General features: G+C 44.4%; 1 protein-coding gene across 4 annotated transcripts in view; it reads left to right on the top strand.

Annotated features, from left to right (window-relative positions):
• CHD6 (chromodomain helicase DNA binding protein 6) overlaps nucleotides 1–26,866 on the top strand; it is a 194,984-nt gene that overhangs the window by 54,951 nt on the left and 113,167 nt on the right. For all 4 annotated transcript variants that reach the window (XM_043480181.1, XM_043480182.1, XM_043480183.1 and 1 more), the window contains one exon: nucleotides 12,216–12,736. In XM_043480181.1, the coding sequence (XP_043336116.1) occupies nucleotides 12,216–12,736 (521 nt within the window). The remainder of the gene's footprint in view (nucleotides 1–12,215; nucleotides 12,737–26,866) is intronic.

Genomic DNA, 26,866 nt, shown 5'->3' with positions numbered 1-26,866 from the left:
CCTAACCCTCTTCAATTCTGTGAAGGCTGACAGAGGTGAGGTAAGTGCCCAAGAAAAGTTTAAAGCCAGCAGAGGTTGGCTCATGAGGTTTAAGGAGAGAAGCCATCTCCATAACATAAGAATGCAAGGTGAAGCAGCAAGTGCTGATGAAAAGCTACAGCACATTATGCGGAAGATCTAGCTCATGTGATCCGTGAAGGTGACTACGCTACACAACAGATTTTCAGTTTAGACAAAACAGCCTTCATTGGAAGAAGATGCCATTTAGGACTTTCATGGCTAGAGAGGAGAAGTCAGTGCCTGTCTTCAAAGCTTCAAAAGACAGGCTGACTCTCTTGTTAGGGGCTAATGCAGCTGGTGACTTGAAGCTGAAGCCAGTGCTCATGTGCCATCCTGAAACTACTAGGGTCCTTAAAAATTGAGCTAGATCTACTCTGCCTATAGTCTCTAAACATAAATTCCATAGCCTGGATGATAGCACATGTGTTTACAGCATAGTTTACTGTTGAGTCCTACTGCTCAGGAAAAAAATGACTGCTCATTGACAATGTCCATGGTCACTCAAGAGCTCTGATGGAGTTGTATGGTGAGATTAATGGTGTTTTCATGTCTGCTAACACAGCATCCATTCTGCAGCCTTCGGATCAAGAAGTAATTTGACTTTCAAATCTTACTATTTAGGACATGTATTTTGTAAGGTTGTAGCTGCCATTGATAGTGATTCCTCTGATGGATCTGGACAAAGCAAATTGAAAGCTTTCTGGAAAGGATTCACCATTCTAAATGCTGTGAAGAACACTTGTGATTCACAGGAAGAGGTCAAAATGTCAACATTAACAGGAGTTTAGGAGAAGTTGACTCCAGCCCTCATGGGGGACTTTGAGGGGTTCAAGACTTCAGTGGAGGAAATAACTGTAACTGTGGTGGAGAACTAGAAGTGGAGCCTAAAGATGGGACTGAATTGCTGCAATCTCCTGATAAAACTTAAACAAATGAGGAGTTGCTTCTTATGATGAGCAAAGAAAGTGGTTTCTTGAGATGGAAACTGCTCCTGGTGAAGATTTGATGATTGTTGAAATGGCAACAAAGGATTTAGAATATTGCACAAACTTAGTTGATAAAACAGGAGCAGGGCTTGGAGGATTGATTCCATTTTAAAAGTTGTACGGTGGGTAAAACACTGTCAGACACCACTGCATGCTACAGAAAACTGTTTGTGAAAGGAAGACTTCATCAATGTGGTAAGCTTCATTGTTGTCATTAATAAATTGCCACAACCACTCCAGCCTTCAGCAGCAGCATCCTGATCAGTCAGTAGCCATCAACATCAAGGCAAGACCCTTTATCAGCAAAAAGAATGTGACGTGCTGAAGGTTCAGATGACGGTTAGCTTTTTTTTTTTTTAGCAATTAAGTGTTTTCAAATTAAGGTATGTAGATTGCTCTTTTTTAGAAATAATGCTATTGCACATTATTTTAGTAGACTTCAGCATAGTGTAAACGTAACTTTTATTTGCACTAGGAAACCAAAAACCCTGTGCGATTCACTTCACTATGATACTTGCTTTATGTGGTGGTCTGGAACTGATCCTGCAGTGTCTATGAGATAGGCCTGGGTTTACATCATAGCCAGTACCAGTGGAATATTATGCTGCTGTTCCAAAGAACATATTACTTGAAGAGAACCCCAGACCCTCAAACTATTTTCATTTATGATACATGGGCAGATTTATAATTCTTAAAACAATCTGCATATTTAATTTTTTAAACACTATTTAAGGTAAGCTTTCATTTCAGTAAAAAACAGTTCAGTTCAGTCGCTCAGTCTTTGTGACCCCATGGACTGCAGCACACCAGGTTTCCCTGTCCATCACCAGCTCCTGGAGCTTGCTCAGCCTCATGTCTGTCCAGTCGGTGATGCCATCCAACCATCTCATCCTCTGTCATCCCTTTCTCCTCCTGCCTTCAATCTTTCCCAGCATCAGGGTCTTTTCCAGTGAGTCAGTTCTTCACATCAGGTGGCCAAAACAAACCAAAAAAAAACGTTCTTTATGAAAATTATTCCAACATGAATTTTCAGAGTCATATTAAGACCTTTGATATGTCAGCTGGCTATTATGTAGCCTCAGTGAGATGGGTTTTCATTTAGACCTCATAGCCAGTGTTGATGGCTAGTGCAGGGTTCTTACGTAAAAGTTAGGGGGGGTGGAGAAGCAAGTTAATTAAGTGGAGCAGTTGCTGCCGCTTCTCTTCCAGGTACTGGTGATAGGCTATACAGATGCCTGAACTGCAAGATGCTGCCAAGCATGAAAATAGAAAAAAAACCTTCCCGCCAAAGCAATCCACAGGCTCACAAACTGCTCTTTGGACATACCTTAGCATATCCTCACTTTTGTCACTGCCCTGATTCATCTTGTGCTCTGAAACGTGCTTGAGAGCTCAGAGCAGAGGGACTGTGCAGGAACACTGGCTGCATGAGGCGTGACAGGTGAGACTGTGAGGATGGAGCCTGAAGAAGGGGAGACTTGGAAGGATGTTGGAGAGAAGAGGCAACTGCGTCTGTCTGTCTCGTCTGTGGGTGTGTGTGGACACGTGTGCAGAGTCCCAGGCGGGCAGGCTATAGCTCCAGCTGAAGAAGACAGTCCTGAGAGGTTGAGCCGCTCAGCTGCGGCCTGCGCCTTGAGGGCAGTAAGCTCCCCGCCCCTGCAGAGGCTGGAGAGCCGCTTGCTTGGGTGTCAGAGACCGGGAGATGGGAGCCTGGGCTAGATGGCCTCCGAGGTCCAGCCTCACTAGAATCCTAGGGTTTGCTGTGTATGGTGTTTATCTCTTGGTACCAGAATAAAAGTATTTTAAGCAGATAAAATTTTTAAGTAAAATACATAATTATATATTACGTGGTGGTTCTTTCAGCTCATGTTGCTGATGTCACTCAGTCTGTCACTAGCTGAGACAGATACAAAGCAACTTTTTAAAAACAGAAATAAGCTGCTGAGTTTTAAATTCTATGAATAAAGTGATGCTGAATCTGTTTACGTGTAGGAAACACTGGAATAAAGACGACCACGTTTCAACAGTGAATAGCATTGCCTCGTCTCCTTTCCTGACCACAGGAGTCTGGGAAGCTCTGGTAATGAGGCCTTGGGCCAACATCAAAGTGGCGACGAAAGATCTCGGATCTGTGACTTTTGGCAACTGTCGATATGGCTGCAGAGAATTGCCTTCCTCTATTTAACTGGGCTTCACTCGGGAAAACTAGCCCAAAGCTGGTGTTCTTAGTGTTATGAGAAGAGGCAGGAGTAACAGCAGTGAACTTCTTCTGCTGTTGATACGGTTTATAGTCTTCTCGTCAACTCACTGTCTGATGTCTTAGTTCATCCTTTTACCACTGACACACTTTATAGTCTTCTCATCAACTCACTGTCTGATGTCTTAGTTAGTTCATCCTTTTACCACTGATATGGTTTTGGAGAAATTTTGCAAGTTTGGAGAAACTGTATAACACTTAGTGACCAAGGATCAAAAGTTCTCATTTGCAGAGGGAAAAGGAAATACAGTACCCAGTGCTAGCAAGATTCGTCCTTAGGATGGTGGTTGTAGGTCTTCTGGTAGCTGCCAAGTGCATATTAGATTTTTTTTAACCCTTATCTTGGGGTCCTTCTGGGTAGTGTTGAAAAGTCCGAGGTTTTTTTTTTTTGTTTGTTTTTTAATTAAAAAAAAATTTTTTTTTAATCTTTAAATTTTTAAAATTTAATCTGCAACCTTCTGCTAGATTGATTCTTCATGTATTCTCCCATTCTTTTCTGGGAAACAAATGGATTTGTAAAGAGATGGATAGAAGAGGAAAGAGTTAACGGTTTTCTGGGGAAAGGTTGGGGAGATAGTGGTGGTGCTGGGGAGTGGATGATGGAGATAAAGTGGAGGTGCTTAGAGATTCTTGCTGATTCTGCTTCTAAGTTTGGTGTATCCAGAGCATGAGACAGCATCGTGAAGGAGTCAAGAGCAGTGGCTCTTAAAGCCAAGCATCAAACCTGGTCTCAGATCGCAGCTCTGCTGCTCACTGGCTGTGTGACTTGGGTGAGTTATTTAACTTCTCTGAGCTTCTCTAGAAAATGAAGTTGTAGTTGGAACCATAATATACTTCCTCTTAGCCCTGTTTTGAGACATAATCTGTTTGAGAATACTCAGTCCTTAGTAAAATCAGGTATTATTACGATCTTTGCTAGCATCTATTTTATCCTTCAGATATAAAAACAGTGCTGAATACTCAAGAGTAGCTATGACTAAGATATAGGAAAAGCACCATTCCCTGTCCACACATGCAGTATTCCTGACTCTAGGCCCTGGTCTTTCTGGGCTTTGGTACATGGCAGTGCTGTTGGCCAGAGTTCGCTGAAGTTCTGGGCTCAGAGGCCCTGGTAGCCCAAGCCTACAGTGAAATTCCAGGTGGGTCAGAAAGGAAGAGGAAGGAAATTAGTCTTATTTTTCTGTATTTGTTGACCTACTTGGTTTAGAAGATGCCACAAAAACATTTTAGAAGAGGCCTGCCCTAGCCTCGGATGAAGCAAACATCATTCCACTTTGACAGATTTAGAGAATTGAATCACTTTGAGCTTTTGGTTTGTCCATAAAGGCCATAGTTGTTTAGAAATAAAACTCATAGTTTCTAGAAACAACACTTGTTAACAAACAGGCACTTATCAAATAATTTCCCCCTCTCTTACTCTTTTCCTGTTAGCATCTAAATTTGATAATCTGCCTGCTCCCCTGCCCCATTTTCGTTATTGCCTGGAATGACAAGGTTTAGGTTAACTTCACCTAAAGATATATTTAGAGATGTCGACTTTCTAAGATTCCTGGAACATTGTAAGATAAAAACCCAACACCACCCTGTACCCTGTTTTAATGTGGAAATAGAGGTGGGGACCAGGAATGACCAGCTTTGGGGCTTTGGGGTGGACAGGTTTTGTAGAAATGACATCACCAGTTGTGTTGATCACTCTTCAGTTCTTAGCTTACTTGCTCCTCGGCAGCATTTGACACCTGTGATCATTCTGTCCTAAAATGCGCTCATCCTCAGGTTTCTGTGAAGCTGCACTTTCTTGCCCTTTTCCCCCTACATCACTGACCTGATGCTCCCTCTCACGCGGTGTGTAGGTTCTTCCCCTCTGGGAACCATAAGCATTAATGTTCCTTGGGTTAGGTCCTGCTCCCTCTTCTCTCTCCACCCATTCTTACTGGACAGTCCAGTGTACTCTTCTGGACATTTCCCTTGGAAAGTATATCCAAGAGCCTCCTGGACACCTGCATCTACCTTACATACCTAAGGTTTCCACCTTAGATCCATGAAACTGAACTCTTCCCCTGGCGCTAACCGGCTGTGACTGTGGGAGAAGGGACAGGATGGAAGTGGCTGCTTTACCGCCCAGAGCACGGGACTCTTAGGTGCAGAAGGATTGGATATGCTGAATGCAGGGGGAAGACTCAAGGAGCACAGAGGGGACACACACACACACACACACACACACACACACACACACACTTCCTCTCTCTCTCTCTCTCTCTGATACATACACACACACTCACTCACTCACCCTGCCTCTCTGATACTCGCTCCTCAGATGAATATGCTGAATGCAGGGGGAAGACTCAAGGGGCACAGAGGGGCACACACACACACACTTCCTCTCTCTCTGATACATACACACTCACTCACGCACTCACCCTGCCTCTCTGATACTCTCACCCCTCAGATGAATATGCTGAATGCAGGGGAAAACTCAGCACAGAGGGGACACGCACACACTGACACTCTCCCTCCTCAGATGAGTCTTGCTATCTCAGCACAAATCTTTGTGCTGAATGATGAGCGTCCCAGTGCAACTGCAGTATCAAAAGGCAAGGCCATGTGGGGTTTTCTGTCTTTACTGTATTCCACAGTCAGGTAACTATGACAAATACTCTTTCAGATGAAACAGAAGGCAAAAATATCAGACAATTCTAATTTTAATCGGGAAGTAGGTTTGCCACCTGAAATGTCCACAGACCCAACTTGTTAATAGGAGCAATTACTTCTTATTTTGTATTTTAATTTTTTTATTTGGACTTAAAAAAAAAAGACAGGTCTCAAACTTAGTTAAGCTTTTCTGCTTAATTTTATATTTAACTGATTTCTTTAGATTAAGTAAGTCTGCACATAGAGCATGGGCTTCCTTGGTGGCTCAGTGGTAAAGAATCCTGCCTGCCAATGCAGGAGATGTGGGTTCGATCCCTGGGTGGGGAAGATATCCTGGAGAAGGAAATGGCAGCCCACTCCAGTATTCTTGCCTGGGAAATCCCGTGGATGGAGGAGCCTGGTACGCCGCAGTCCGTGGGGTTGCAAAAGAGTTGACTAAACAGCACCACATAGAACACTTTCTTCTCCCGGGCGAATGTGGGAGGCCCTGAAGCAGACTGACAGCAAGGCCCCACGGGGCCGCTCACTGCCGGGTTGAAGCCGGAGGAAGAGCTTCTGGGCGAAGGGTGTGCAGAGGCCCGCCCAGCCCCAGGGCAGAGAGCACTGTGCCCTGCACCCAGTCAGATGTCATCGTGAGCTGGCACCTCTCGTAGGCTGCCTTCGATTCCTGAAGCCTGATGACTTGGAGGAGCATGAATTGTCTGGCAAACAGTTTTTCCTGTTTATCATTCAAGTCTTTAACATTTTTCTGCTAAACATCCATATGAAAAGTTTGTGACAAATACCATGAAAGTATAATTCTCATTATTGAAAATCTAGATGTCTATTTTAAAAAAAAAGCAAATTTGCACAGGCTCAAATGACTGTTAACATTTTATTTTCTTCTGTTCTTCTGTACACAGATATTGTCATTTTTGCTTTCATGTACAATTTTGTAGACTTTTTTTCCTTTTTCTCAAATTGAAAATATTCATTTCACCCAGTAACCACATGTCTGAGTTTTACTATAAGCCACAAAAATGTTGGGGAACACCACAAAGTCACTGTCTTACAAAGTTTACCTTCTAATCATGGGAAACAGTTAAAGACAAATAGGTAAATAACTTTGAGAAAGTTTTAGGGAAAAGAAGTGAAACTTGGCCACAGTCTTATCTCCCAGACATAATGATGGTATGTGTCCTAAAATTTATTTTAAAAAGCTATTGTTGATATTGCATTTTTAAAAAATGAGATTATATATATATATATATTCCACCCCCCCCCAACATGTTGTGGACACTTTTTAAATGTCAGCTAGAACTTTGTTTAGTAATGGCTATGTAGTGTTATTCTATGTGAATGTGCTATTAATTTAAGCATTTTCCTAAAGATTGACAAATAAGGTATTTATATTCTATTTATTTATTTGATTATGCTGCGTGGTTTGTGAGGTCTTGGTTCCCCTACCAGGGACTGAACCCAAGCAGTCTGGCAGTGAAAGCGCTGAGCTCCTAACCACTGGACTACCAGAGAATTCCCTGTGTTTACTTTTAAATAGGATATTTGTTTTTACTGTATTAAAAATCAATTCTGTATCAGATGTTCTTACATATAAACTTTGGAGTTTCTAAATGTTTCCCTTAGTTGATGTTCTCAAAGAGAAATTAACTCACTTAAAAGTATATCCATGATTAAAATTTTAGTATTTTTGCTACTCTCCCCTGCAAAAAGGCTTTCAATAGTTAACACTGGGGACTTCCTTGGTGGTCCAGTGGCTAAGACTCCATGCTTCCACTATAGGGAGCATGGGTTCAATCCCTGGTCAGGAAACTAAGATCCCATCTGCTGTGTGTTGCAGCCAAAAAAAAAAAGTTCATACTCCTGTTAGCAACATAGGAGAGGACCCTTGTCAGTATATCCTTATATTGAATTTTTTTAAAATGGGATATAATTCACATTCTATAAATTCCATATTTAAAACATGCAATTCCGTGGTTTTAGTCTGTCCACAGGATTGTGTAAAGATCACCACTATCTGATTCCAGAACATTTTCATCACCCCGAAAAGAACCTTATTCCTGTTGCAGACACTACTTTTTTCTTTCCTCAACCCCTGGCAACCCCATACACCTTCCTTTATGTCTCCATGGATTTGCCTATGTTGGGCATTTGATGTAAGTGGAATGAGACAATATGTGGTCTTCTGTGCCTGGCTTCTTTCACTTAGCACAGTTTTTTCACGGTCTCTCCATTTTGTAGCATGGATGATTTTCTTGGAGTCTGTTTTGATTTTCAAGGACTTGAGTGATTCTTAAGGGGAACAACCCAGGTTTGTCCTTGGACCTCTGTCTGGGAACCTGTTTATCTAGATTCATATCTTTTAAGTGCCTTTTCCAGGAATATTGTAGATTGACAATTTTGAGTCCAAGAAATATGTTTTATTACTATCAGTGTGGTTTAGGAGTTAACATTGATGCGTGTTTTATCCATCTCTCTCAGCTTCATCCTGGCATCCCTAGATGCGTGATTCTGGTTAAGCTGTCAGTGTAATATAAAATGTTACTGTTCCTGTGGTCGGTCATCTGCCGTCTGTCCCTCTTAAGGCCATTTTCAAAAGGGGTAATTTAGTGCCTTTCTTGGTGGAAGCTGAAACAGAGACGTCATTTATACTCTTTTGCCTCCCTACCCCCCTCCGTGCCCCCGCTGACCTTGAGATACATGGAAGAAATATTTTTTGTCTTACATTTTTAATCCTCAGAAGATATCTTTTCCAGGCTCCCAACAAGGTCTTTTGAAAATAAAAAACAAGCATTTCTGAGGGATTATTGACTTGCAAGATTATAATTTTATATTTTTGCTTACTAATACCTGCCTTTTGGCATACTTCCCCCTTTTAAACACTGGTTGATTGTGCTCATGTCTTGGGTTTCCCTTCTCCCTCCAGGATGTCCCAGCTGTGCCACTGCCTAGGAATATATCTTGACAAACTGCCTTTTCTCTCTAAACCTCTTGACTTCCCTGGTGGCTCGGCGGTAAAGAATTAGTAAGAATTCGCCTGCCAGTGCAGGAGACAAGGGTTCAATTCCTGGGTTGGGAAGATCCCCTGGAGGAGGAAATGGCAACCCACTCCAGTATTCTTGCCTGCGAAATCCCATGGACAGAGGAGCCTGGAGGGCTACAGTCCATGGGGTCACAAGAGTCGGACACAGAGTTGGCAACTAAAGAACAACTCTAAATCTCAAGACAGATTATTTTCTCTGTAAATGGAGAGGTGGACTAGACAACTCTCTAGGATTCCCAGGAATGAGATTGCTAAGACATTAAGTAAGTACGTGTTTAGTTTTATAAAGAACCTGATCTTCTCCCAAAGCGATTGAGTACACCATCACATTTAGGGTTTCTGACCAAGTGTAGTTAATGCTTGTCTGGTGGTCTGCTTCCCTGGGGTGTCGTAGAAACCAACATTAGCTTTTGGCCAGAGGGTTCCAATCCAGGCTCCTTTGGCCTTTAGTTGTATGGCCTTGGGCACATTACTTAGCATCAATTAGTAATCTTCCGTTTCCCTTTATACAAAATAGACGTCATTGTGCTAATAAGCCTTCAGGGTTGTTGAAAAAGATTGGAGATGTCATGAAACATGCTTTGCGTAGTTCTGAGTATCTCCATTTGATGTGTGTTCAGTAGCTCTGGCTGCTGTTTCTGTTACTGCCTAATGATTGAATACCTGGGTACCACCACACCTGCCCAAGCTACCTGCTCAGCTTTCTGAAGAGCCCCCCAAAGAGAGACCTTAACGAGGTATGAACTGAGGAGAGGGTCTCACTTTGAGCTTCGGAGGACTGCCTTGGTAGCATTAGGCCTTCAGTGTGTTGTCTTTTAAAGCCTCTTTGAATAAACACCTGTGTGTCTCTGTCTTTTTCAGCATGTCCACCCTTGCATGCTAAACTTGTTCCCTGAGGGCTGAGTGTCCCAGACACAGAATTCAGTAACATCTCAGGGATGGTAGAGTGCTCATAGGATCCCAGCCTTAACTGGGTCCGTTACCGTACTCTTGAGTTTCTTGCTCTCTTTTCTTTCTTTCTTTCTCTTCCTTTTCGTCTCTTTCTTCCTCCCTCCCTACTTTTTTTTTTTTGTCTTTTTATTGTGGTAGAAAACACATAAGATTTACCATCTAAATCACTTCCTTACATTTGATTGATTTAAATTTCTTTTAAGTTTAGTTAGCTTTTTCCTAAACCATCTTAAGTACTGAATCAGCAGTGGGGTAGTCACACTGGATTGTCCCCCTGCCTCACCCCCCTAAGTAGTGAGTCCTGCCAGAATGACCAGTTCCCTCTGGATTTAGGCTTGTTTATGACGCTGAACTGTGTTTATGATAAAAATCCAGAAGAATCCTCCTTTGCTTTCATCATCTTCTCCTGGGATTCTCAGTGTTGTGTTTGGGAATAGCAGGCTTTGAAAGGGAGCTGGGCAGAACGAAAGGGAAAGAAGCAGCTGGGCTTTGCACCCCGTCACTCCCAGGGTGGGCCAGGAAGTCTGAGCAGAGACGGGGTGACCAGGAGGCCAGAGGGAAACCACACCACCTGGCAAGCGTCTGTGCCCTGCGGCACAGGCCAGGCCTCCCGTTAAGAGAGCAGGCGACTCCCAAATGGGGCCGATGCTACGCTGTCATCCAGTGGTGACTGTGACCGTCCTCCTAGAAAGCCTGCTTGTCTCTTCCAGCTCCTCCGTAAGTTATTTCATTTCCTGAAACTAGCACCCATGTTATTGTCAGATTACTGGCAACCTTAGCGTGGTTATGAAATGACAGATGTTCTCTGTGACACCACACCTGAAAATATGAGACATAACTTCTGCTTCGAAAGGGATGTTTCCTTAAAAGTGGTGTTAGGAGGCTGCACGTTTATTTGGCAGTGCTCCAAATCAGCTTTGAAATTGTCCTTTTTAGGGCTGCCTTCAGCACCTGTGACACTTACTTTCTAAAGGCATCTGTTACAGTAGAGCATGCTCCCATACAGTTACTGACTTGTTTGTAAGTGGCCAAAGGTTATCATTGGCAGGCTTCCCTGGTGGCTCAGCTAGTGAAGAATCTGCCTGCAATGCAGGAGACCTGGGTTCGATTCTTGGGTCTGGAAGATCCCCTGGAGAAGGGATGGGCTACCCACTCCACTATTCTTGGGCTTCCCTTGTGGCTCAGCTGGTAAAGAATCCACCTGCAATGCTGGAGACCTGGGTTTGATCCTGGGTTGGGAAGATTGTCTGGAGAAGGGAAAGGCTACCCACTCCAGTATTCTGGCCTGGAGAATTCCATGGACTGTATAGTCCATGGGGTCACAAAGAGTCGGACATGACTGTGCAACTTTCACTTTCAAAGGTGTATCTGGTGCTGAGTCTGGTGACAAAGTTAAGATGATCATACAGAACACTATTTTAAGTTAAAAAGAAAAGGTGCAGTCTTGAGTGACCAGATGTTCTTGTTTGAAAACCAAACCAGCTGAATGTTGATGCTGCTTGATGATACGTGAGAGCGAAGATTGGGGGAAATAAATAAATCTCACACATTGAGCTTGACCCTACATCCTTACCACCCTGCTGACATCAGCTGTACCCAGGAGCACACTTGAACAGTACCTTTGTATAGCGGCATGATAAACACCACTCTGGGTCAGAGCGGCATGCCCAGGATTCATGTCTGCTAGTGGCCTCTACGGCTTCCCTGGTGGCTCAGATGGTAAAGAATCTGCCTGCATTGCCGGAGGCCTGGGTTTGATCCCTGGGTTGGGAAGATCCCCTGTAGGAGGGCATGGCAACCCACTCCAGTAGTCTTGCCTGGAGAATGCCCATAGATGGAGGAGCCCGGCAGGTTACAGTCCACAGGGTCACAAAGAGTCGGCCACGGCTGAGCAATTAAGCATGGTGGCATCTGCAGGTGTTTTGTGGGAGGCCATTGCTGTTGCCGGTTCTAGACATGTAGCTGAAACAGGTGTTCCAGATTTCTGCACAAAACATGGAAAGCCTTCAGATCTTTGCATACACATTTCCTACATAATATGCTAACAACAACTTGGTCCACCAGGACCCTGCTCCACACAAGCAGAGGCAAATATTTTCAATAAATCGTCCTGTTTGCTGCTCTATCCCTGTGGCTGAGCAGAGGAGGAACTGCCATGTTTTAGGCGCTCAGGAGATGCCGAACAGATCCATGCATTCACCGTTGACATCACTGTTTGTGTGAAGCTTGCAGTGGAAGAATAACCATGCTTGTCTCTCTCTCTCTCTTGCAGTTGTCAAGTCTAAAAGTTCCGAATCACTCCCCAATGTCTGATGCCTCTGTCAATTTTGACTACACATCCCCCTCCCCGTTTGACCACAGCACTGACCAGGAGGAGAAAATTGAAGATGTCGCCAGTCACTGTCCAGCCCAGAAGGACCTGTACGCTGTTGAAGAGGAGGCTGGGCCCCTTTTTCCCAGGAAAACGGCGTCCCATAACGGTATGGAGGACAGTGGTGGAGGAGGTACAGGCGTGAAGAAGAAACGCAAGAAAAAGGATCCAGGGGAGCAGGAAGGGGCAGCAAAGGGAAGCAAGGACAGGGAGCCCAAGCCAAAGAGGAAGCGCGAGCCCAGAGAGCTGAAGGAGCCCAGGAAGGCCAAGGAGCCCAGGAAGGCCAAGGAGCCCAGGGAGCCCAAGCAGAAGGACGGCGCCAAGAAGGCGCGGAAGCCCCGCGAGGCCTCGGGCCCCAGGGAGGCCAAAGAGAAGAGGGGCGGCCCTGACTCTGCGGCCAGGACGAAGTCCAGGAAGGCCAGGTGCGTCCCCTTCTTCCCACCCCCGGCCCTGGGCTCTGCGTCCATGGCTTGGCTGGCCTTGGCCAGGCTCCAGCCCCTGGACAGAGCTTCCCCACTTTGAGCCAAAGTAAGCCACCTCCTCAGCTCCTGAGGAGAGGAAGATAGCCTTAATACTGTGCCTGCCATTTCTTGCCATCTCCTGTGGATTAAGAAGAATTAAAGTGTGTGAGCACACGCAGGGTGTCGGGGAAGGGGCGTCACAGGTGTGTATGGGATGGACAGTGATTCAGGGAGCCGCAGCCGTGTAGACAGCAGAGGGGCAGCTGTCAGGGGTGAGGGGTGCACAGTCCCGGGGTGTGTGCTGGGGGTCCGGGAGAGCCAGGGCTGTGTGCAGAGCTCCAGACAGAAGGGCTCCCTAGGCTGCGAGCTGTCAGTGCCGGCGCGTTCCTGGTCCGTGTCTCATTCGGCGTATAGCGCGGTGCCTGACATGTCAGCAGGTGCTCAGGAAATGGTGAGTCAGGGAGACCAGAGGAGATAGACCACAGTGACCCGTGTAGAGAGCTGTCTAGAGAAAAGAGGGCGTGGGGACGCATTGGCTGCAGGAGGTGACCACGGGGGCCCTGGCTAGAGATCCTGTCAGGATCCAAACATACTCTTTATTCAGGGAGCTAAATATTTGTCATCGCTGTACAAAAGTGGGCTTCCCAGGTGGCTCAGTGGGTAAAGAATCCTCCTGCCGTGCAGGAGTCATGACTTCGATTCCTGGGTCGGGAAGATCCCCAGGAGGAGGCACGGCAGCCCACTCCAGCATTCTTGCCTGGAGAACCCCGTGGACAGAGGAGCCTGGCGGGCTGCAGTCCCTGGGGCCGCAAAGAGTCGGACACGAATGAGCGACTGAGCACGCATGCATACAAATGTGATGTCTTTTGTTCTGTCTCTTTCTAAATTCTTGGTGGAAAATATTTAAACTCTCTGAGGTCATACAGAACTCCTCTGTATTTAAGGGGAATTTAAGTTCTAAGTGCTGAGGCAGAGTATAGACCGGGAGCACCCATAAAAGGTGCAGAAATTGATTCAGTTGCTAACAGGATTTAAACTAATGGGGGCATCAGTCCTGTACAGGGTCAGGCATAGAGGAAGTAGTTTTAAAGAGAGAAAGCATTTTAGAATGCCTTGTACCACAACTCTGAATTTATTTTATGGTTCGGTTCATTTTCAGAAGGACAGTCTGTTGGGACCAGATGGGTAATTGTCTAATCCAAGTTAAAGCTGCCTTATAATATTCACTCCCTTCTGCCTGGCAGGGGATTTTACCTTTTGTTTATCACAGAGGCTTGGGTGGGATCCCGGGAATGTAGTTCACAGCAAATGGACATAAACTAACCTCCCCAGAAGGTCAAGAGAAGTCAGTAAAATCAGGAGTCTGACTAATGAGCAACTTGTGTGTGTGTGCAGTTATATCTGACTCTTTGCGAGCTCGTGGACTGTGGCCCACCAGGCTCCTCTGTCCATGGGATTTCCCAGGCAAGAATACTAGAGTGGGTTGCCATTTCCTCCGCCAAAGAATCTACCCAATCCCGGGATCAAACCTGAGTCTCCTGCATCTCCTGCATTGCAGGCGGATTTCTTTTTACCACTGAGCCACCTCAGAAGCCCATTGAACCACTTTCTCAGTGAACCTAGTACACACAGGCTCATCTCTGATGTGGGTGGGGTAGCTTGTGTGGAGGGTGTCCGAGTCTAGTTTCTATCTTCTGCCAGTAACTTCCAAATTGTTTTGGAGTAGCTGAAGTGGTTCTGCAGGGTAGCTGCGTGAAAAGGGAGACTCAGACATGAGCTAGTCGTGTGACTGATTTGGTTATTACAGGAAACAACGAAGAATTCTCCAGGGTGATGTTTTAGAATAAAGGCCATCAGGGGAAGGTCTGAGAGCTCTAATAAGGAGTTTGGTTTGTGTCTAGAAGGCAAGAGAAAGTCAGAGGTATCTGGGCTCACTTTAGTTACTAGTCTCTGGTGCTTGTAATTTTATCAACTTCTTAAAGGAATTCATGTTTACTTTGTGTGAGACAGGCAACAAGTATATAGACATTGTCATAGATTCTATTTGGGGCAATAGGAGGAGGAGACATTTCACAAAGCAAGTTGTGTGCTAAGTCATAGCTGACTCTGTTCGACTCTTTGAACTATAGTCTGCCAGGCCCTTCTGTCCATGGGATTTCCCAGGCAAGAATACTGGAGAGTTGCCATTCCCTCCTCCAGGGAATCTTCCCGGTCCAGGGATCAAACCTGCATCACCTACATCGCAGGAAGATTCTTTACCACTGAACCATCAGGGAAGACAAAGCAAGGTTGGGTGTCAGATGTATTCATAGCAGTGTTAAGGGAATTGATTTTTACCTAATGAGGCTGTATAAAATATAGGTGAGTTGGATAAGTGCTTCTGAGTCTGCTGAGAAGACAGCAGATGCTCTTGAGGTTTAGAAATCCAGAAGACACCCTCTGAGAAGATGCTGACAAGTTGGGCTGGTTATACCTTTAGAAATGTGCACAAGATCCATGAGGCTTTCCACCTCCCTTGGTGTGGGAGCAGTGGAAGATTGACCAGTAGATATCACAGAATTCCTCCATGTAGCCCAGGTCCAGTTCTGGACTGTTGAGCCTTTCTGTCCTTTTTATATTTGTAAAGCTGCTTCGGCTCCTTTAACTTACAACACCACTAGTCAGCAGAGGCAGTTCTAGTTCTAAAAGGACATTAATTGATAAAAAAAAAAATGTGTTGATAATTAAGTCATACGTTTTGTGTTCTTTGATTTACTCTCTGGCAGATTGGCTTAAGTACATGTTTTGATTTGAGCCTTTATTGATTAGCCCCTGGATCGCACTTCGAGCTTACAGATGATTCAAGGGACATTTGGATTGTTGGAGGAGCTTCACAGCTGATTTAAGGGCTTCCGATCTTTTCTTCCTTTAGTCCGTCTTGCCAGCTGCCGCCTGGCTTGTCTTTTCTGAAGCCCCACTGTTACCTCATTTTTTGTGTTTATAGTTGGCGGTGGTGGTCAATCAAACCCCCTCTTCCCTCTCTCCATTCCAGATCAGCGGGGAACCCGTCCACAGAGATGGAGATGGAGTTAGCAGCTCTATGACTGATGGGCCGACTTGAAACACTTGCAGCGGCTTGCGGCCAGAATCGGGCTTCTTGTTATGCCCTCAGTCGAGTTCACCCACCAGCACTGCAGGCACGGCCCTGCAGAGGGAGGACTCTGGGCAGTGGATGCTTTATTCATCCCCTCAGTCTCTCCAGTCCCATAGGTCCCCATCAGAGAAGGTCAGGCAAGTGAGAGGAGTTATAAGAAGGGATAAAGTATGTTTCCTGTATCATTCCCTCCTCGGGAACAGGGAAGCCTGAAGACATGGGGACAGGGAAGTGGGATTCCCTCTAACAGGTGCACCTACTCAGACACTTCTGATTGTTCCCTCTGCCTCCAGCATAGAATCCAGGCTCCTTTGTTCCCCAAACCCTTTGGGGTCTGACCTCTCCTTGCCACCTGGTCTCTGACAGCAGACCTTTCCAGCTAGATTGACCTCATTAGGCCTTTATGAAATTTTTTAAAATTGTATTTTTTTATTTTTGACTGCACTGGATCTTTACTGCCCTGAGCGTGGGCTTTCTCTGGTTTTGGCGAGTGGGGGCTACTCCTTGTTGGGGTTTGGGGTGTCTCATTGCAGTGGCTTCAGTAGCTGCCGCACGCCGGCTCGTAGTTGTGCTGCACGGGCTTCGTTACTCTGAGGCACGTGGCGTTTTCTCGGGCCAGGGATGCACGTGGCGTTTTCTCGGGCCAGGGATGGAGCCTGTGTCCCCTGCATTGGCAGGCAGATTCTTAACCACTGGACCACCAGGGAAGTCCTCATAGGCCCTTAAATGAGGTACATGGTTCCTTCCCCCTCTGGACCACTCTTCAACATTATGCCCTTGGTCCTCCTCTCAATCTCATCCCTCTCAGTATCCCCAAGTCCTTCCCGTTCTTCAGCTCTGAGCTCACATCCCGCCCAGTTCCTGCACAGAGTTCCCACACCTGGTGCTAGAGCATCCCATCCCACAGCTCTCGGGGACTCACTGGCATCACAAATCAAGAGTTTTGGACCTTGAATAAAATACATCTAGTGCAGCCCTGCCTCATTGCTGGCCAGGGAAACAGAGACCCGCAGAGAAGTGACTTGTTTGCAAGGGTGTGTCATAAACTCAGACGTCCTGACTCCCAGTCCCGTACACTAACCTCTGCCGTAGGCTGTCTCTTAGTCATAACCTGGAATTTTCATGTATGTATGTGTCTCCTCAACAGAAGTGAAGTGCCCAAGGTCAGGACCACCACGCTTTCTGTCTTCTGCGTCCCCGAGGTTGTCAGTTCAGTGCAGTCACTCAGTCCTGTCCAACTGTTCTCGACCCCATAGGCCGCAGTATGCTAGGCCTCCCTGTCCATCACCAACTCCCGGAGTTTACTCAGACTCATTTCCGTTGAGTCGATGATGCCATCCAACCATCTCATCCTCTGTCGTCCCCTTCTCCTCCTGCCCTCAATCTTTCCCAGCATCAGGGTCTTTTCCAGTGAGTCAGTTCTTCGCATCAGGTGGCCACAGAATTGGAATTTCACCTTTAGCATCAGTCCTTCCAGTGAATATTCAGGACTGATTTCCTTTAGGATGGACTGGTTGAATCTCCTTGCAGTCCAAGGGACTCTCAAGAGTCTTCTCCAACACCACAGTTCAAAAGCATCAATTCTTCGGTGCTCAGCTTTCTTTATAGTCCAACTCTCACATCCATACATGACTACTGGACAAAGTGTAGCTTTAGCTGGACAGACCTTTGTTGGCAAGGTAGTGTCTCTGCTTTTTAATATGCTGTCTAGGTTGGTCATAACTTTTCTTCCAAGGAGTAAACATCTTTTAATTTCATGGCTGCAGTCACCATCTGCAGTGATTTTGGAGCCCCAAAAAATAAAGTTTGTCACTGTTTCCGCTGTTTCCCCATCTATTTGCCATGAAGTGATGGGACCAGATGTCATGATCTTAGTTTTCTGAATGTTGAGTTTTAAGCCAACTTTTTCACTCCTCTTTCACTTTCATCAAGAGGCTCTTTAGTTCTTCTTCGCTTTCTGCCATAAGAGTGGTGTCATCTGCATATCTGAGGTTATTGATATTTCTCCTGGCAATCTTGATTCCAGCTTGTGCTTCATCCACCCCAGCGTTTCTCATGATGTACTCTGCATATAAGTTAAATAAAGCAGAGTGACAATATACAGCCTTGATTTTCTTTTTATATATAATTTTTTAAATTAATTATTGGGCTGCACTGAGTCTTCGTTTCTGCGCACGGGCTTTCTCTAGTTGTGACAAGCAGGGACTACTCTCTAGCTGCAGTACACAGCCGAGGTTGTCAACAGAGAGGTCTGTCAGGTTGTCGGACACCTAGAAAGGGGTGTGTGTGTTTGTGTAGTTTATATATTATTTTAAAGTATTACATATATATATAGTGTAATTGTTTTCTTAGAACAAATGGTTAGAGCTCTTCTCCCAAAAACAGGAGCCATATAAGTTATGGTACAGTCACTCCCATTGTTAAATAACAGTAGGTAGTTATAATTAAATATTTTAATCCCATAAATTTTATTATTTTAGGAATGAAAACTTCAAAGTAATTTGTCCAAGACACCAAACTAATGAGCAGCACTGTCAGGATTTGGCACCAGGCTCCCCTGACCACAAAACCCACTTTGTTCTTTGCAGCTTTGCGCCTCTTTTGCCTTGCTAGGAAAGATTGCAATGGATACTAGTGGGGAGATCCCAGTGTCAGAGAAACTGGTTTTACTTGTAGGAGACGGCCCCTCTTCTTCAGAATTTCAGTTTGTACCTTGATAGGATCCTCTCAGGGACAAAGATGACCCCAACCTTCTCCTGTTCTATTTATCTTTGCATTTGAGGCAGCAGATAATTGAACACAGTTTTTCTCCTCAACAGATGATAGAGTCTAGCAAATTTTCCTTTTCAAGGATGATAATTAATAGTGACTAATATTCACTTATTGCTTAGGGGATAAAAACAATTCAGGTAGCAGGAGCCTTTAAAAAAACAAAACCTACTGTCTCTTCCTTTATCTGCAAGCTACCTTGGAGTGTGAGCCTAGTTCACTCCTTTATTATATAAAACTTAAGCAGGAAAGCTCCTCCAGGAAGCTGATTTAGATTCTCTGTCATTTCCCTGACTCTGAAATTTAAATTTCACCAGTACAGTTTGCTTTTTTAAAATTATAGTACCTTTCCTAATGAGAACGGGGCCGCTGGCATGAGAAGACACACAGAGATACAAATACTCTTAGAAACACACACACAAACCTGTGCATACGTGGACACCCATGGCCTGCACAGCTGCAGCGTGGGACTCAGAGGTAGGCAGGTTTTCTGGGTCAGGTAATATTGATAAGGGCTTTGGGAAAATGCTTTGAGATTAGAAAAGCCAGCTCATCAGGCAGGTCAGATTTTTACCAGTTGAGAAAGAAATTTCTCACTGAGCAACATCACATGATGTTATGGATACTGTCCTCAATTTTTTTTTTTTTTGCATCAAACACTTCTGCGTGCCTATGAATTTCATATTTTCTTTCTTGAAAATGGCCTTTAGTAGAAGTCAGCTTCATGGCATTAAAGGGCAGCTTGGTGAGCAGGAAAGACGAGCAGTTCCAGTGTGTATGAAGCCGTTGGGCCCTACTCAGTATCCAGGGAACATCTGAGGGGAAGGCTCATGGCCATTTGAGTTGCCCTTGCAAACCGGGAGCCAAGTGCTTTGACAGACAGGGAGGTCGCATTTGTAAGCCAGGGTCTTGAGTGTTGGTGTCCATGTTGCTGGTTGAGGGCAGAGCATATACGTTTTGGAATTTCCACACATATCAGAGCTGGAACTGGTTTATATTCTCTCTCAAAAGTCAAGAAATGAATCTGTGTGCTGGTGTAAGTGAAGGGCTATGTGGTATCTGCTAGGAATGAAAAAGCCGAAATGATGAAATGAATACTCTGACTAGTCCTAATTAGTGTGCTCAGCTTTTTACCCCCATTTGTTTGGATCTGTCAACCCACAGCAGATTTTTATCCCAAATCCAATAACTTTGATAACATCCTGGGAGAAAGGTTTTACGTTTTCTGATTTTTTTTCTTTGATGCTTGCTTTGAAAAAGGTAAGCCCCAAACCTTCTGATTATATAACTGTTTGAGCTGTGAGTCAGCTGAGAACTGTGATGAGGAGGGGTAATAAAATTCAACCGGGTCAGCTCTGCCTCACTGCTTGAAGGTCGATCACCTGTCTTTGTTTAGAGTGCAGATGTTACTGACGCTGAACTTAGGTTCAAGAGAGTTCATTGACAGGATTCTTTTTGTTGGGAGACTTGTTTTTACATTCTGATCATTTTATTAGGAGAAAGAAGATAAATATAAGGACATAAATGAGTTCTGAGTAGACACCCTCTGCTTAGAACCCACTAGGCTTTCTGTTAAGTAGGGAAGAAAACTAAATGGTAATGTCAGAGACCCACCTCTGAAGCTCTGGACTAAGTCTCTGTTCCTATCTTTGTAAGAGCTCCTGGAGTGCTTATTCTGTAATTCTTAGGATTTTCTTTTCATATATAATTTTTAGAATTAATTAATTGGGCTGCACTGGGTCTTCATTTCTGCGCTCGGGCTTTCTCTAGTTGGGACGAGCAGGGACTGCTCTCCAGCTGCGGTGCATGGGCTTCTCACTGCGGTGGTTTCTCTTGTTGCAGAGCATGGGCTTCAGGGTGCATGGGCTCACTGGTTGCAGCATGTGAGCTCAGATGTTGTGGGGCATGGGATTAGTGGCTCCACAGCACGTGACGTCTTAGTTCCTAGACCAGGGATCGAACCCGTGTCCCCTGCGTTGACAGGTGGATTCTTAATCACTGGACCACCAGAGAAGTCCCCTCAGAGCTTTCTGAATTAGGGTCTGGGGTATAGGAAACCTTTACTCGGTCCACAAGGAAACAGTTACTAAACAGTAATGCTAGATGAATACCTGCTCCTTTATTTATCCAGTATGTATGTATTACCTCCTGCATACCTTGCTTCGCTAGTGAGCGCTTCTGATGGGAATGGGACAGTGGAGGAAGGAAGATGCCTCAGAGGTATCTCTGAGCCTTGCCATCGAGGGACTTTCACAAGTTAGAGAAACAGCCTTGCAGGTGTTCCCAAAACAGGCAAAAGTATAAACAAATGAAAGAAACTAATATATAGAATAGCCGAAAGGATTTAGAGAATTAAGAGTATTTCAGGGAGTTCCTTGGTGGCATGGTGGTTAGAATTCTGTGCTTTCACGTCCATGGCCTCAGTTCAGTCCCCACTGAGGGAACTGGCATCCCACAAGCCAAAAAAAAAGTGTTTCAGTTCTGGTCTAGGGAGTCCCTTGAAAGAGTACTGTGTTATTAAAGCAATTGAGCCAGTTATTAAAGGAATTAATAGACGAGAAAAGACTTAGAGCAATGTGATGTTTAAATAACCATTCTTTGGGGGATTTCCAGTTTTAAAATGGTAGATCAAGCATGCTGTTATTTTCCCTTCTTCACCAGATTTTCACTTAATGAAATGACAGGAAGAACAGAAGGGAATAAATTCTTCAAAGATGGGAGGTGTTAGGAAGTTCCGAATGTGGGGGGCCCCTGGTCGCGTGTTGATGGGTGAATGCCGTGGAGGATGTCCCCGCTCAGAGCACATGCAGGAGCCGTGTCTGCAGCAGAGGTGGAAGTACTTCCCCCTCATGGTGGCCCCGGCAGCCCTGGAGAGGGGCCGGGACTGGAAGTGGCGGGTCGGGGACCATCTGCAAGAGTGACTTCGTGATCTGGCAGCTCCAGGCTGAAGTCAGACAGTTATTCTAAAGATGCTGAGCAGCTTGCTCTGGAAGCGGGTCTAGACTCCAGTTGGGAAGACTGACGTCCACAGGAAGAGGGCACAGGAGCCCAGGCTTCTCTGCCTTTCCCTGCCCAAACCCCTGAAAGGGGGAGAGAGGGGCAGCCCCTTGTGTATGCAGAGTCCCAGGTCAGGCCTCCCATTCAGGGGTGAGGCTTGCTGGAGAAAGTGACTTAACTCAGCTGCAGGGAGCCTCACCGGCCCCTGTGTTATCACCCTCCTTCACGTTAAATATTAGTCGGCCCCCAGAGATCCCCGGACCATAAGGAGAAGCAGCAGAGCAGCAGGAAAAAGAGGAATGACCAGGATAGCTGTCCTCAGAAAAAACAGTTCAAGGCAGAGAAGTCATAAAGATTTTAAATTGGTGTCCTCAGATCCAAGATGATCGATATCATGTCTGCAAAACAAGAAATGTGTAATCAGGAAAAAGGAATAGTCAGAAAACAAGAACGAATGAATGAAAATTTAAAACATGGTTGCCCACACTCATTCATCAAAAATTTTGAGCAGAGAAAGGAATAGGGGAGATATATAAGATCTGAGTTGATCAACTTTAGGATGTGTGTCGGAGAAGGCAATGGCACCCCACTCCAGTACTCTTGCCCAGAAAATCCCATGGACGGAGGAGCCCGGTAGGCTGCAGTCCATGGGGTCTCGAAGAGTCGGACATGACTGAGCGACTTCACTTTCACTTTTCACTTTAATGCACTGGAGAAGGAAATGGCAGCCGGCTCCAGTGTTCTTGCCTGGAGAATCCCAGGGACGGGACGGGGGAGCCTGGTGGGCTGCCGTCTATGGGGTTGCGAAGAGTCGGACATGACTGAAGTGACTTAGCAGCAGCAGGATGTGTGTAGCGGTTGCTTAATGTTGATGAATAAAGAACTAGAGGCAGGAATGTATTTGGAGTGAGAGAGGTATCCGTCAAAAGCAGATCTCTGGCAAGTTGGATTTGGTGCAAGTAGGGATGGCTTGTATGTTTCATTTGAAGCCCTTCTATGTTAAAAAATTTTTTTTTTTCATTTGCTGTGATCACTTTTAATAAGTTTGTTAAAACTCTGCTTTGTCATCTTATAAGTATGTGATTTTTTAAAAAATATTATTTATTTGGCTGCATCAGGTCTTAGTTGTGGCACATAGGGCTCTTCAAGGTGGCACCCATTTTCTACTTGTTGTGTTCAGGCTCCAGAGCGCTTGGCCTCTGTTAGTTTGCGGCATGCAGGCTTAGCTGCTCCACGGCATGTGGGATCCTAGTTCCTGGACCAGGGCTTGAACTCACATCCCCTGCATTGAAAGGCACGTTCTTAACCACTGAACTACCAGGGAAGTCCCTGTAATGTTTTTGTTTCTTTTTTTTTTAGCTAGGATATCACAAACTTGCATGATCTTCTTTTTGATGATGCTAATGATGTGCTTAGAGGTTCTGAGAACAGGGAGATACGGTTCACATCATGTCTGCAGATGACTCCATCTACACCAAAACCATTAGTTTCGGGGGTGTGTTTTTCTTTTAACCAATATCTTGAAAAATCCGTGCTTAAGTCAGCTCTGCGTGTATAGATGGAACGAATATGGGTGGCAAGTAAAAGTTGGATTAAGTGTGCAAATGAGCTCTCTGGAGTAACGTCCAGGATTTCAGTACTGTCCTTCCTAGAAGAGGCTCCGAGCCTGTGGCGAGGCCCGGATTAGAAGCTTTTCTGGAGCGTGGTTCCCTGAGCGGGGCAGTAGCTCCCAGGCTGGGCCCCCAGGTGCTTGCACATTTGTGGAAGCAGTGATTGGCCTCATGTGCTGTTTTCAGTCCTCCTGAATTTGGGGGTTATGGCAACTCACTGTGGAAGTAACTGATTGTTTCCTGCTAAAACTTCGATGAGCATTTTGCCAAGTTTAATGTTAAAATGAGGAGATGAGTCATTTTGAAATAATGCAGTTTGTCGGGTAGATAAAAATTTTTCAATACCTGGAATCCATGGGGAAAGTTAATAAAAGACTCATAGCCATGAATCTCAGACAGTGTTCTGACACGCGCCCAGACTTTTCTCCTAGTACTCAGATCCAGCACTTGGTTTTTAACTCTAAATTCAAGCAAAGAAAGCTGGAGGTAGGGAACTGGAGATGGAGCTGGGAGGAGAGTTTGAGGAAATCTGTCTTGTGATTAATACTATAATTTTCTACGTGGAAGGCAAAAAGGGTACTTATTTTTCTTCTCTCTCTTTTTTTTTTACTTTTTATTTTGTATTGCAGTATAGCTGATTAACAATGCTGTGATAGTTTCAGATGAATATCAAATAAATGTATGCATTCTCCCCAGACCCACGTCCCACCCAGGCTGCCACATAACACCGAGCAGGGTTACACTTTGTTTATCCATTTTAAACATAGCAGTGTGCACATGTCCTTTCCAGACTCCCTAAACTATCCCTTCCCCTCAAAAAAGCGTACTTACTTTTCTAATGCAAACTGTGGAGAGTCAAGATGTATAAAATCTTGGCTGATGAGATTTAGCAGTAGACAGGAGTGAGAGTGTTTTGGGGCTGAGGGCTGCTACTGAACTGCTGTTGGTCATACCTGATCCTTGTCCTGCATGGATGGTACAGTTTATATATGTTGGAAGTTTCTTGCATGTCATAAATACATGATTGATGCTTTCTTTAAAGTGGATATATGGATATATGTTATAAAATCAAGTTGAGTTTTATTACTAAAAATAGGTATTTTGAGCCTCTAAAATCTTGTCTGCCATTTTTTTTTTCCCTGTAATGTAATTTGTTCTAACTCTGAAAGCTGGAAAAACAAGGATTATAAAAATTAGATTGCTTTGATGTGGCCTCAAGTGTCATTAAACGGTGAGAGTATTAGGCCTTTGTATTATGAGAACCGCACTGGTTGCAAGTGACATAAACCCAACTCGAATTAACTTAAGAAAAAGAGTAACAAGTGGGTTCACTGGTTTAGGGAGTCAGAACCCGGGGCTCCAGTCAAGAACTCCACAGAAGTCTTTGTCCCCCACCCTTCGTGAGCCTCTTTGGGTGTTGGCTCCATCTTTGACGACTGCCTTCCTTCTCCAGATTGAACTGTGCCTGCCCGTAACTCTGGGCTCACAGCTTAACAGACCTAGGACCTAGGAGGAAAGAGATTGTTCATTTTCCTGCCCACTCCTGCCAGAAATTAGTCCTTTTTTTAAAGGAAGGAGTCCCACCCATTTGGCCTTGCGAGGTCGTGTGTCTGTCCCTGGACCCGTCCCTGCGGTAGGGGTAGGACACCGTAGCCCAGCCTGACTTCCTGCTTACTCTCGTGGTTTGGGGTCAGTGTTGGTTATCAGCAAAAAGGCAATCAGTGTCCACTTTAGCCATGGTACAGGTATATGTGAGAATAGTTTATGTGTCTGTGTATAATTTATATGGTTTTTCTTCAACCGTTGTGAGGATGAGTTGCAAATATCATGCCTTTTTATCCCTAAATGCTCCAGTGTATCTTTTCTAAGAGTAATGCCATTTTCATAACCGTTTGTTGAGTTGCTGCTTTTGTTTCCGTACAGTCTGTGGAGAGACACGCTTTTTTTTCTTTTTTCTTTTGAGAGACATGCTTCAAATCATGCAAATATCCTGTGTCTCTTCAAGTTGTTCTCCCCCAGATTTAGCATTTCTTGATGGTTCTGGACTATACTTATCTTGACTATAGTGGTTACAAAATGATTTTCCAACTCCACCACCACATCTACATTTGCTGTTTGGATTGTATAATAAGCAGGAGCTTTCCTTTCCCCCTCATTTATTCATTATTTGTCTGTCTGTCTACCATGGGTGCGGATTCTTATCATTTTCAACAGCTTATAATTCATTACTGACCTTAATTACTTTCGTGCTCACATGGCCCCTGTCTTGACCAACGAGAGTTCTCCTAGCCAACTCCTGTGCCCTTTTGACATGCTGCCTTCGCTTTTTTGGCCACTCCCTTTACTTTAGACACAAGATGTTTCAGGCTGATCTTATAACTTGCTTCTCTTGGAACCAGTCATTTTTGTGCGGAACTTTGGAATTCGAAACCAAAATCTTGACTGCTGTGCGTGCAGATTGCACTTGGAGCATCTTTGCTTGTTGGCTTTCTCAGTTGTCAAAGCTAGGGGGAAATACACAAGACAAACACGTGTACATATATGTACATGCACATGGGTACATATCTACATGCACACGCAATATACTCATAATGCATGTGTACATGTTTATATGCGTGTGTTCATACAGATACTTATCTTAGAAAGCATGTGTCACACTGAGGCCTCCAGTTCATCCCACAGTCTCTTCCTTGCCTTACAACATTTCATATTTACGTCTTCCTGGGTGAGAACCACAGCTACTAACGTCAACACATTTACTAATTTGTTTAATCCTATTACCACAGCTAAAATGGCTTCAGAACTGCTTCCCTTATATGCCTACCAAAGAGAGGTCACCTTTTGTTTGCTGTTCTCCTTACTTCTCCCCTAAACTGAAAGTATATAGTCAGATACTATGTTTATAAATTAATGAGTTTTTTTTTCCATCTGTTGAGTGTGGTTATGTTTTTTCATTCAAAAAACACCTAGGTTTATTTATTTCAACTTGTTTTCAGCTTTCATTTAAAAAAATTTTTGTATATGTAACATGCTTCTAAAAGTCAAATCTATATAAAAAGATACTTACCCCTTGCTTTATTTGGTTTATCCTCTTTGTGTCTCTTTTTGTAAAATAAGTAGATATATGCAAGGTTTCTTATTTTCTCTTTATTCTTTCATAAAAAGTAGCATGTTAGTGTACTCTTGCACTTTGCTTTTTTCACTTAACAATATATCTTAGAAATCATTCCATGGTAGTTTGTAGAATTCTTTCTTAATTGTTTTTACAGCTGCATAGTACTCCTTTCTATGTATCTTCATTTATTCACCACTTAGATTTGGACATTTAGGTTGTTTTTCATTATTTTGAAATTATCAAACAATGTTGAATAACCACATGCATATGTGTTTCCATATTGATGGAGGTGTATCTTTAGAATATATTCCTATAAATGGAATTGTTAGATCAAAGGGTACATACATACATAATTTTGTTACATATTATTTGACTGCTATGTTTGAAAAACCTAGAACTCCAAGGAGAAAACAGTACATTCATGGTCCAAATCCATCTGTAACAAAGTAGGGGTTAAAACTTTCAAG

The sequence above is a fragment of the Cervus canadensis genome, chromosome 10 (genome assembly GCF_019320065.1).
Source record: "Cervus canadensis isolate Bull #8, Minnesota chromosome 10, ASM1932006v1, whole genome shotgun sequence".
In the NCBI taxonomy this organism is placed as follows: Eukaryota; Metazoa; Chordata; class Mammalia; order Artiodactyla; family Cervidae; genus Cervus; species Cervus canadensis.
The sequence above is the reverse complement of the archived record's forward strand: the minus strand, read 5'-3'. Positions and strand labels throughout refer to the sequence as shown.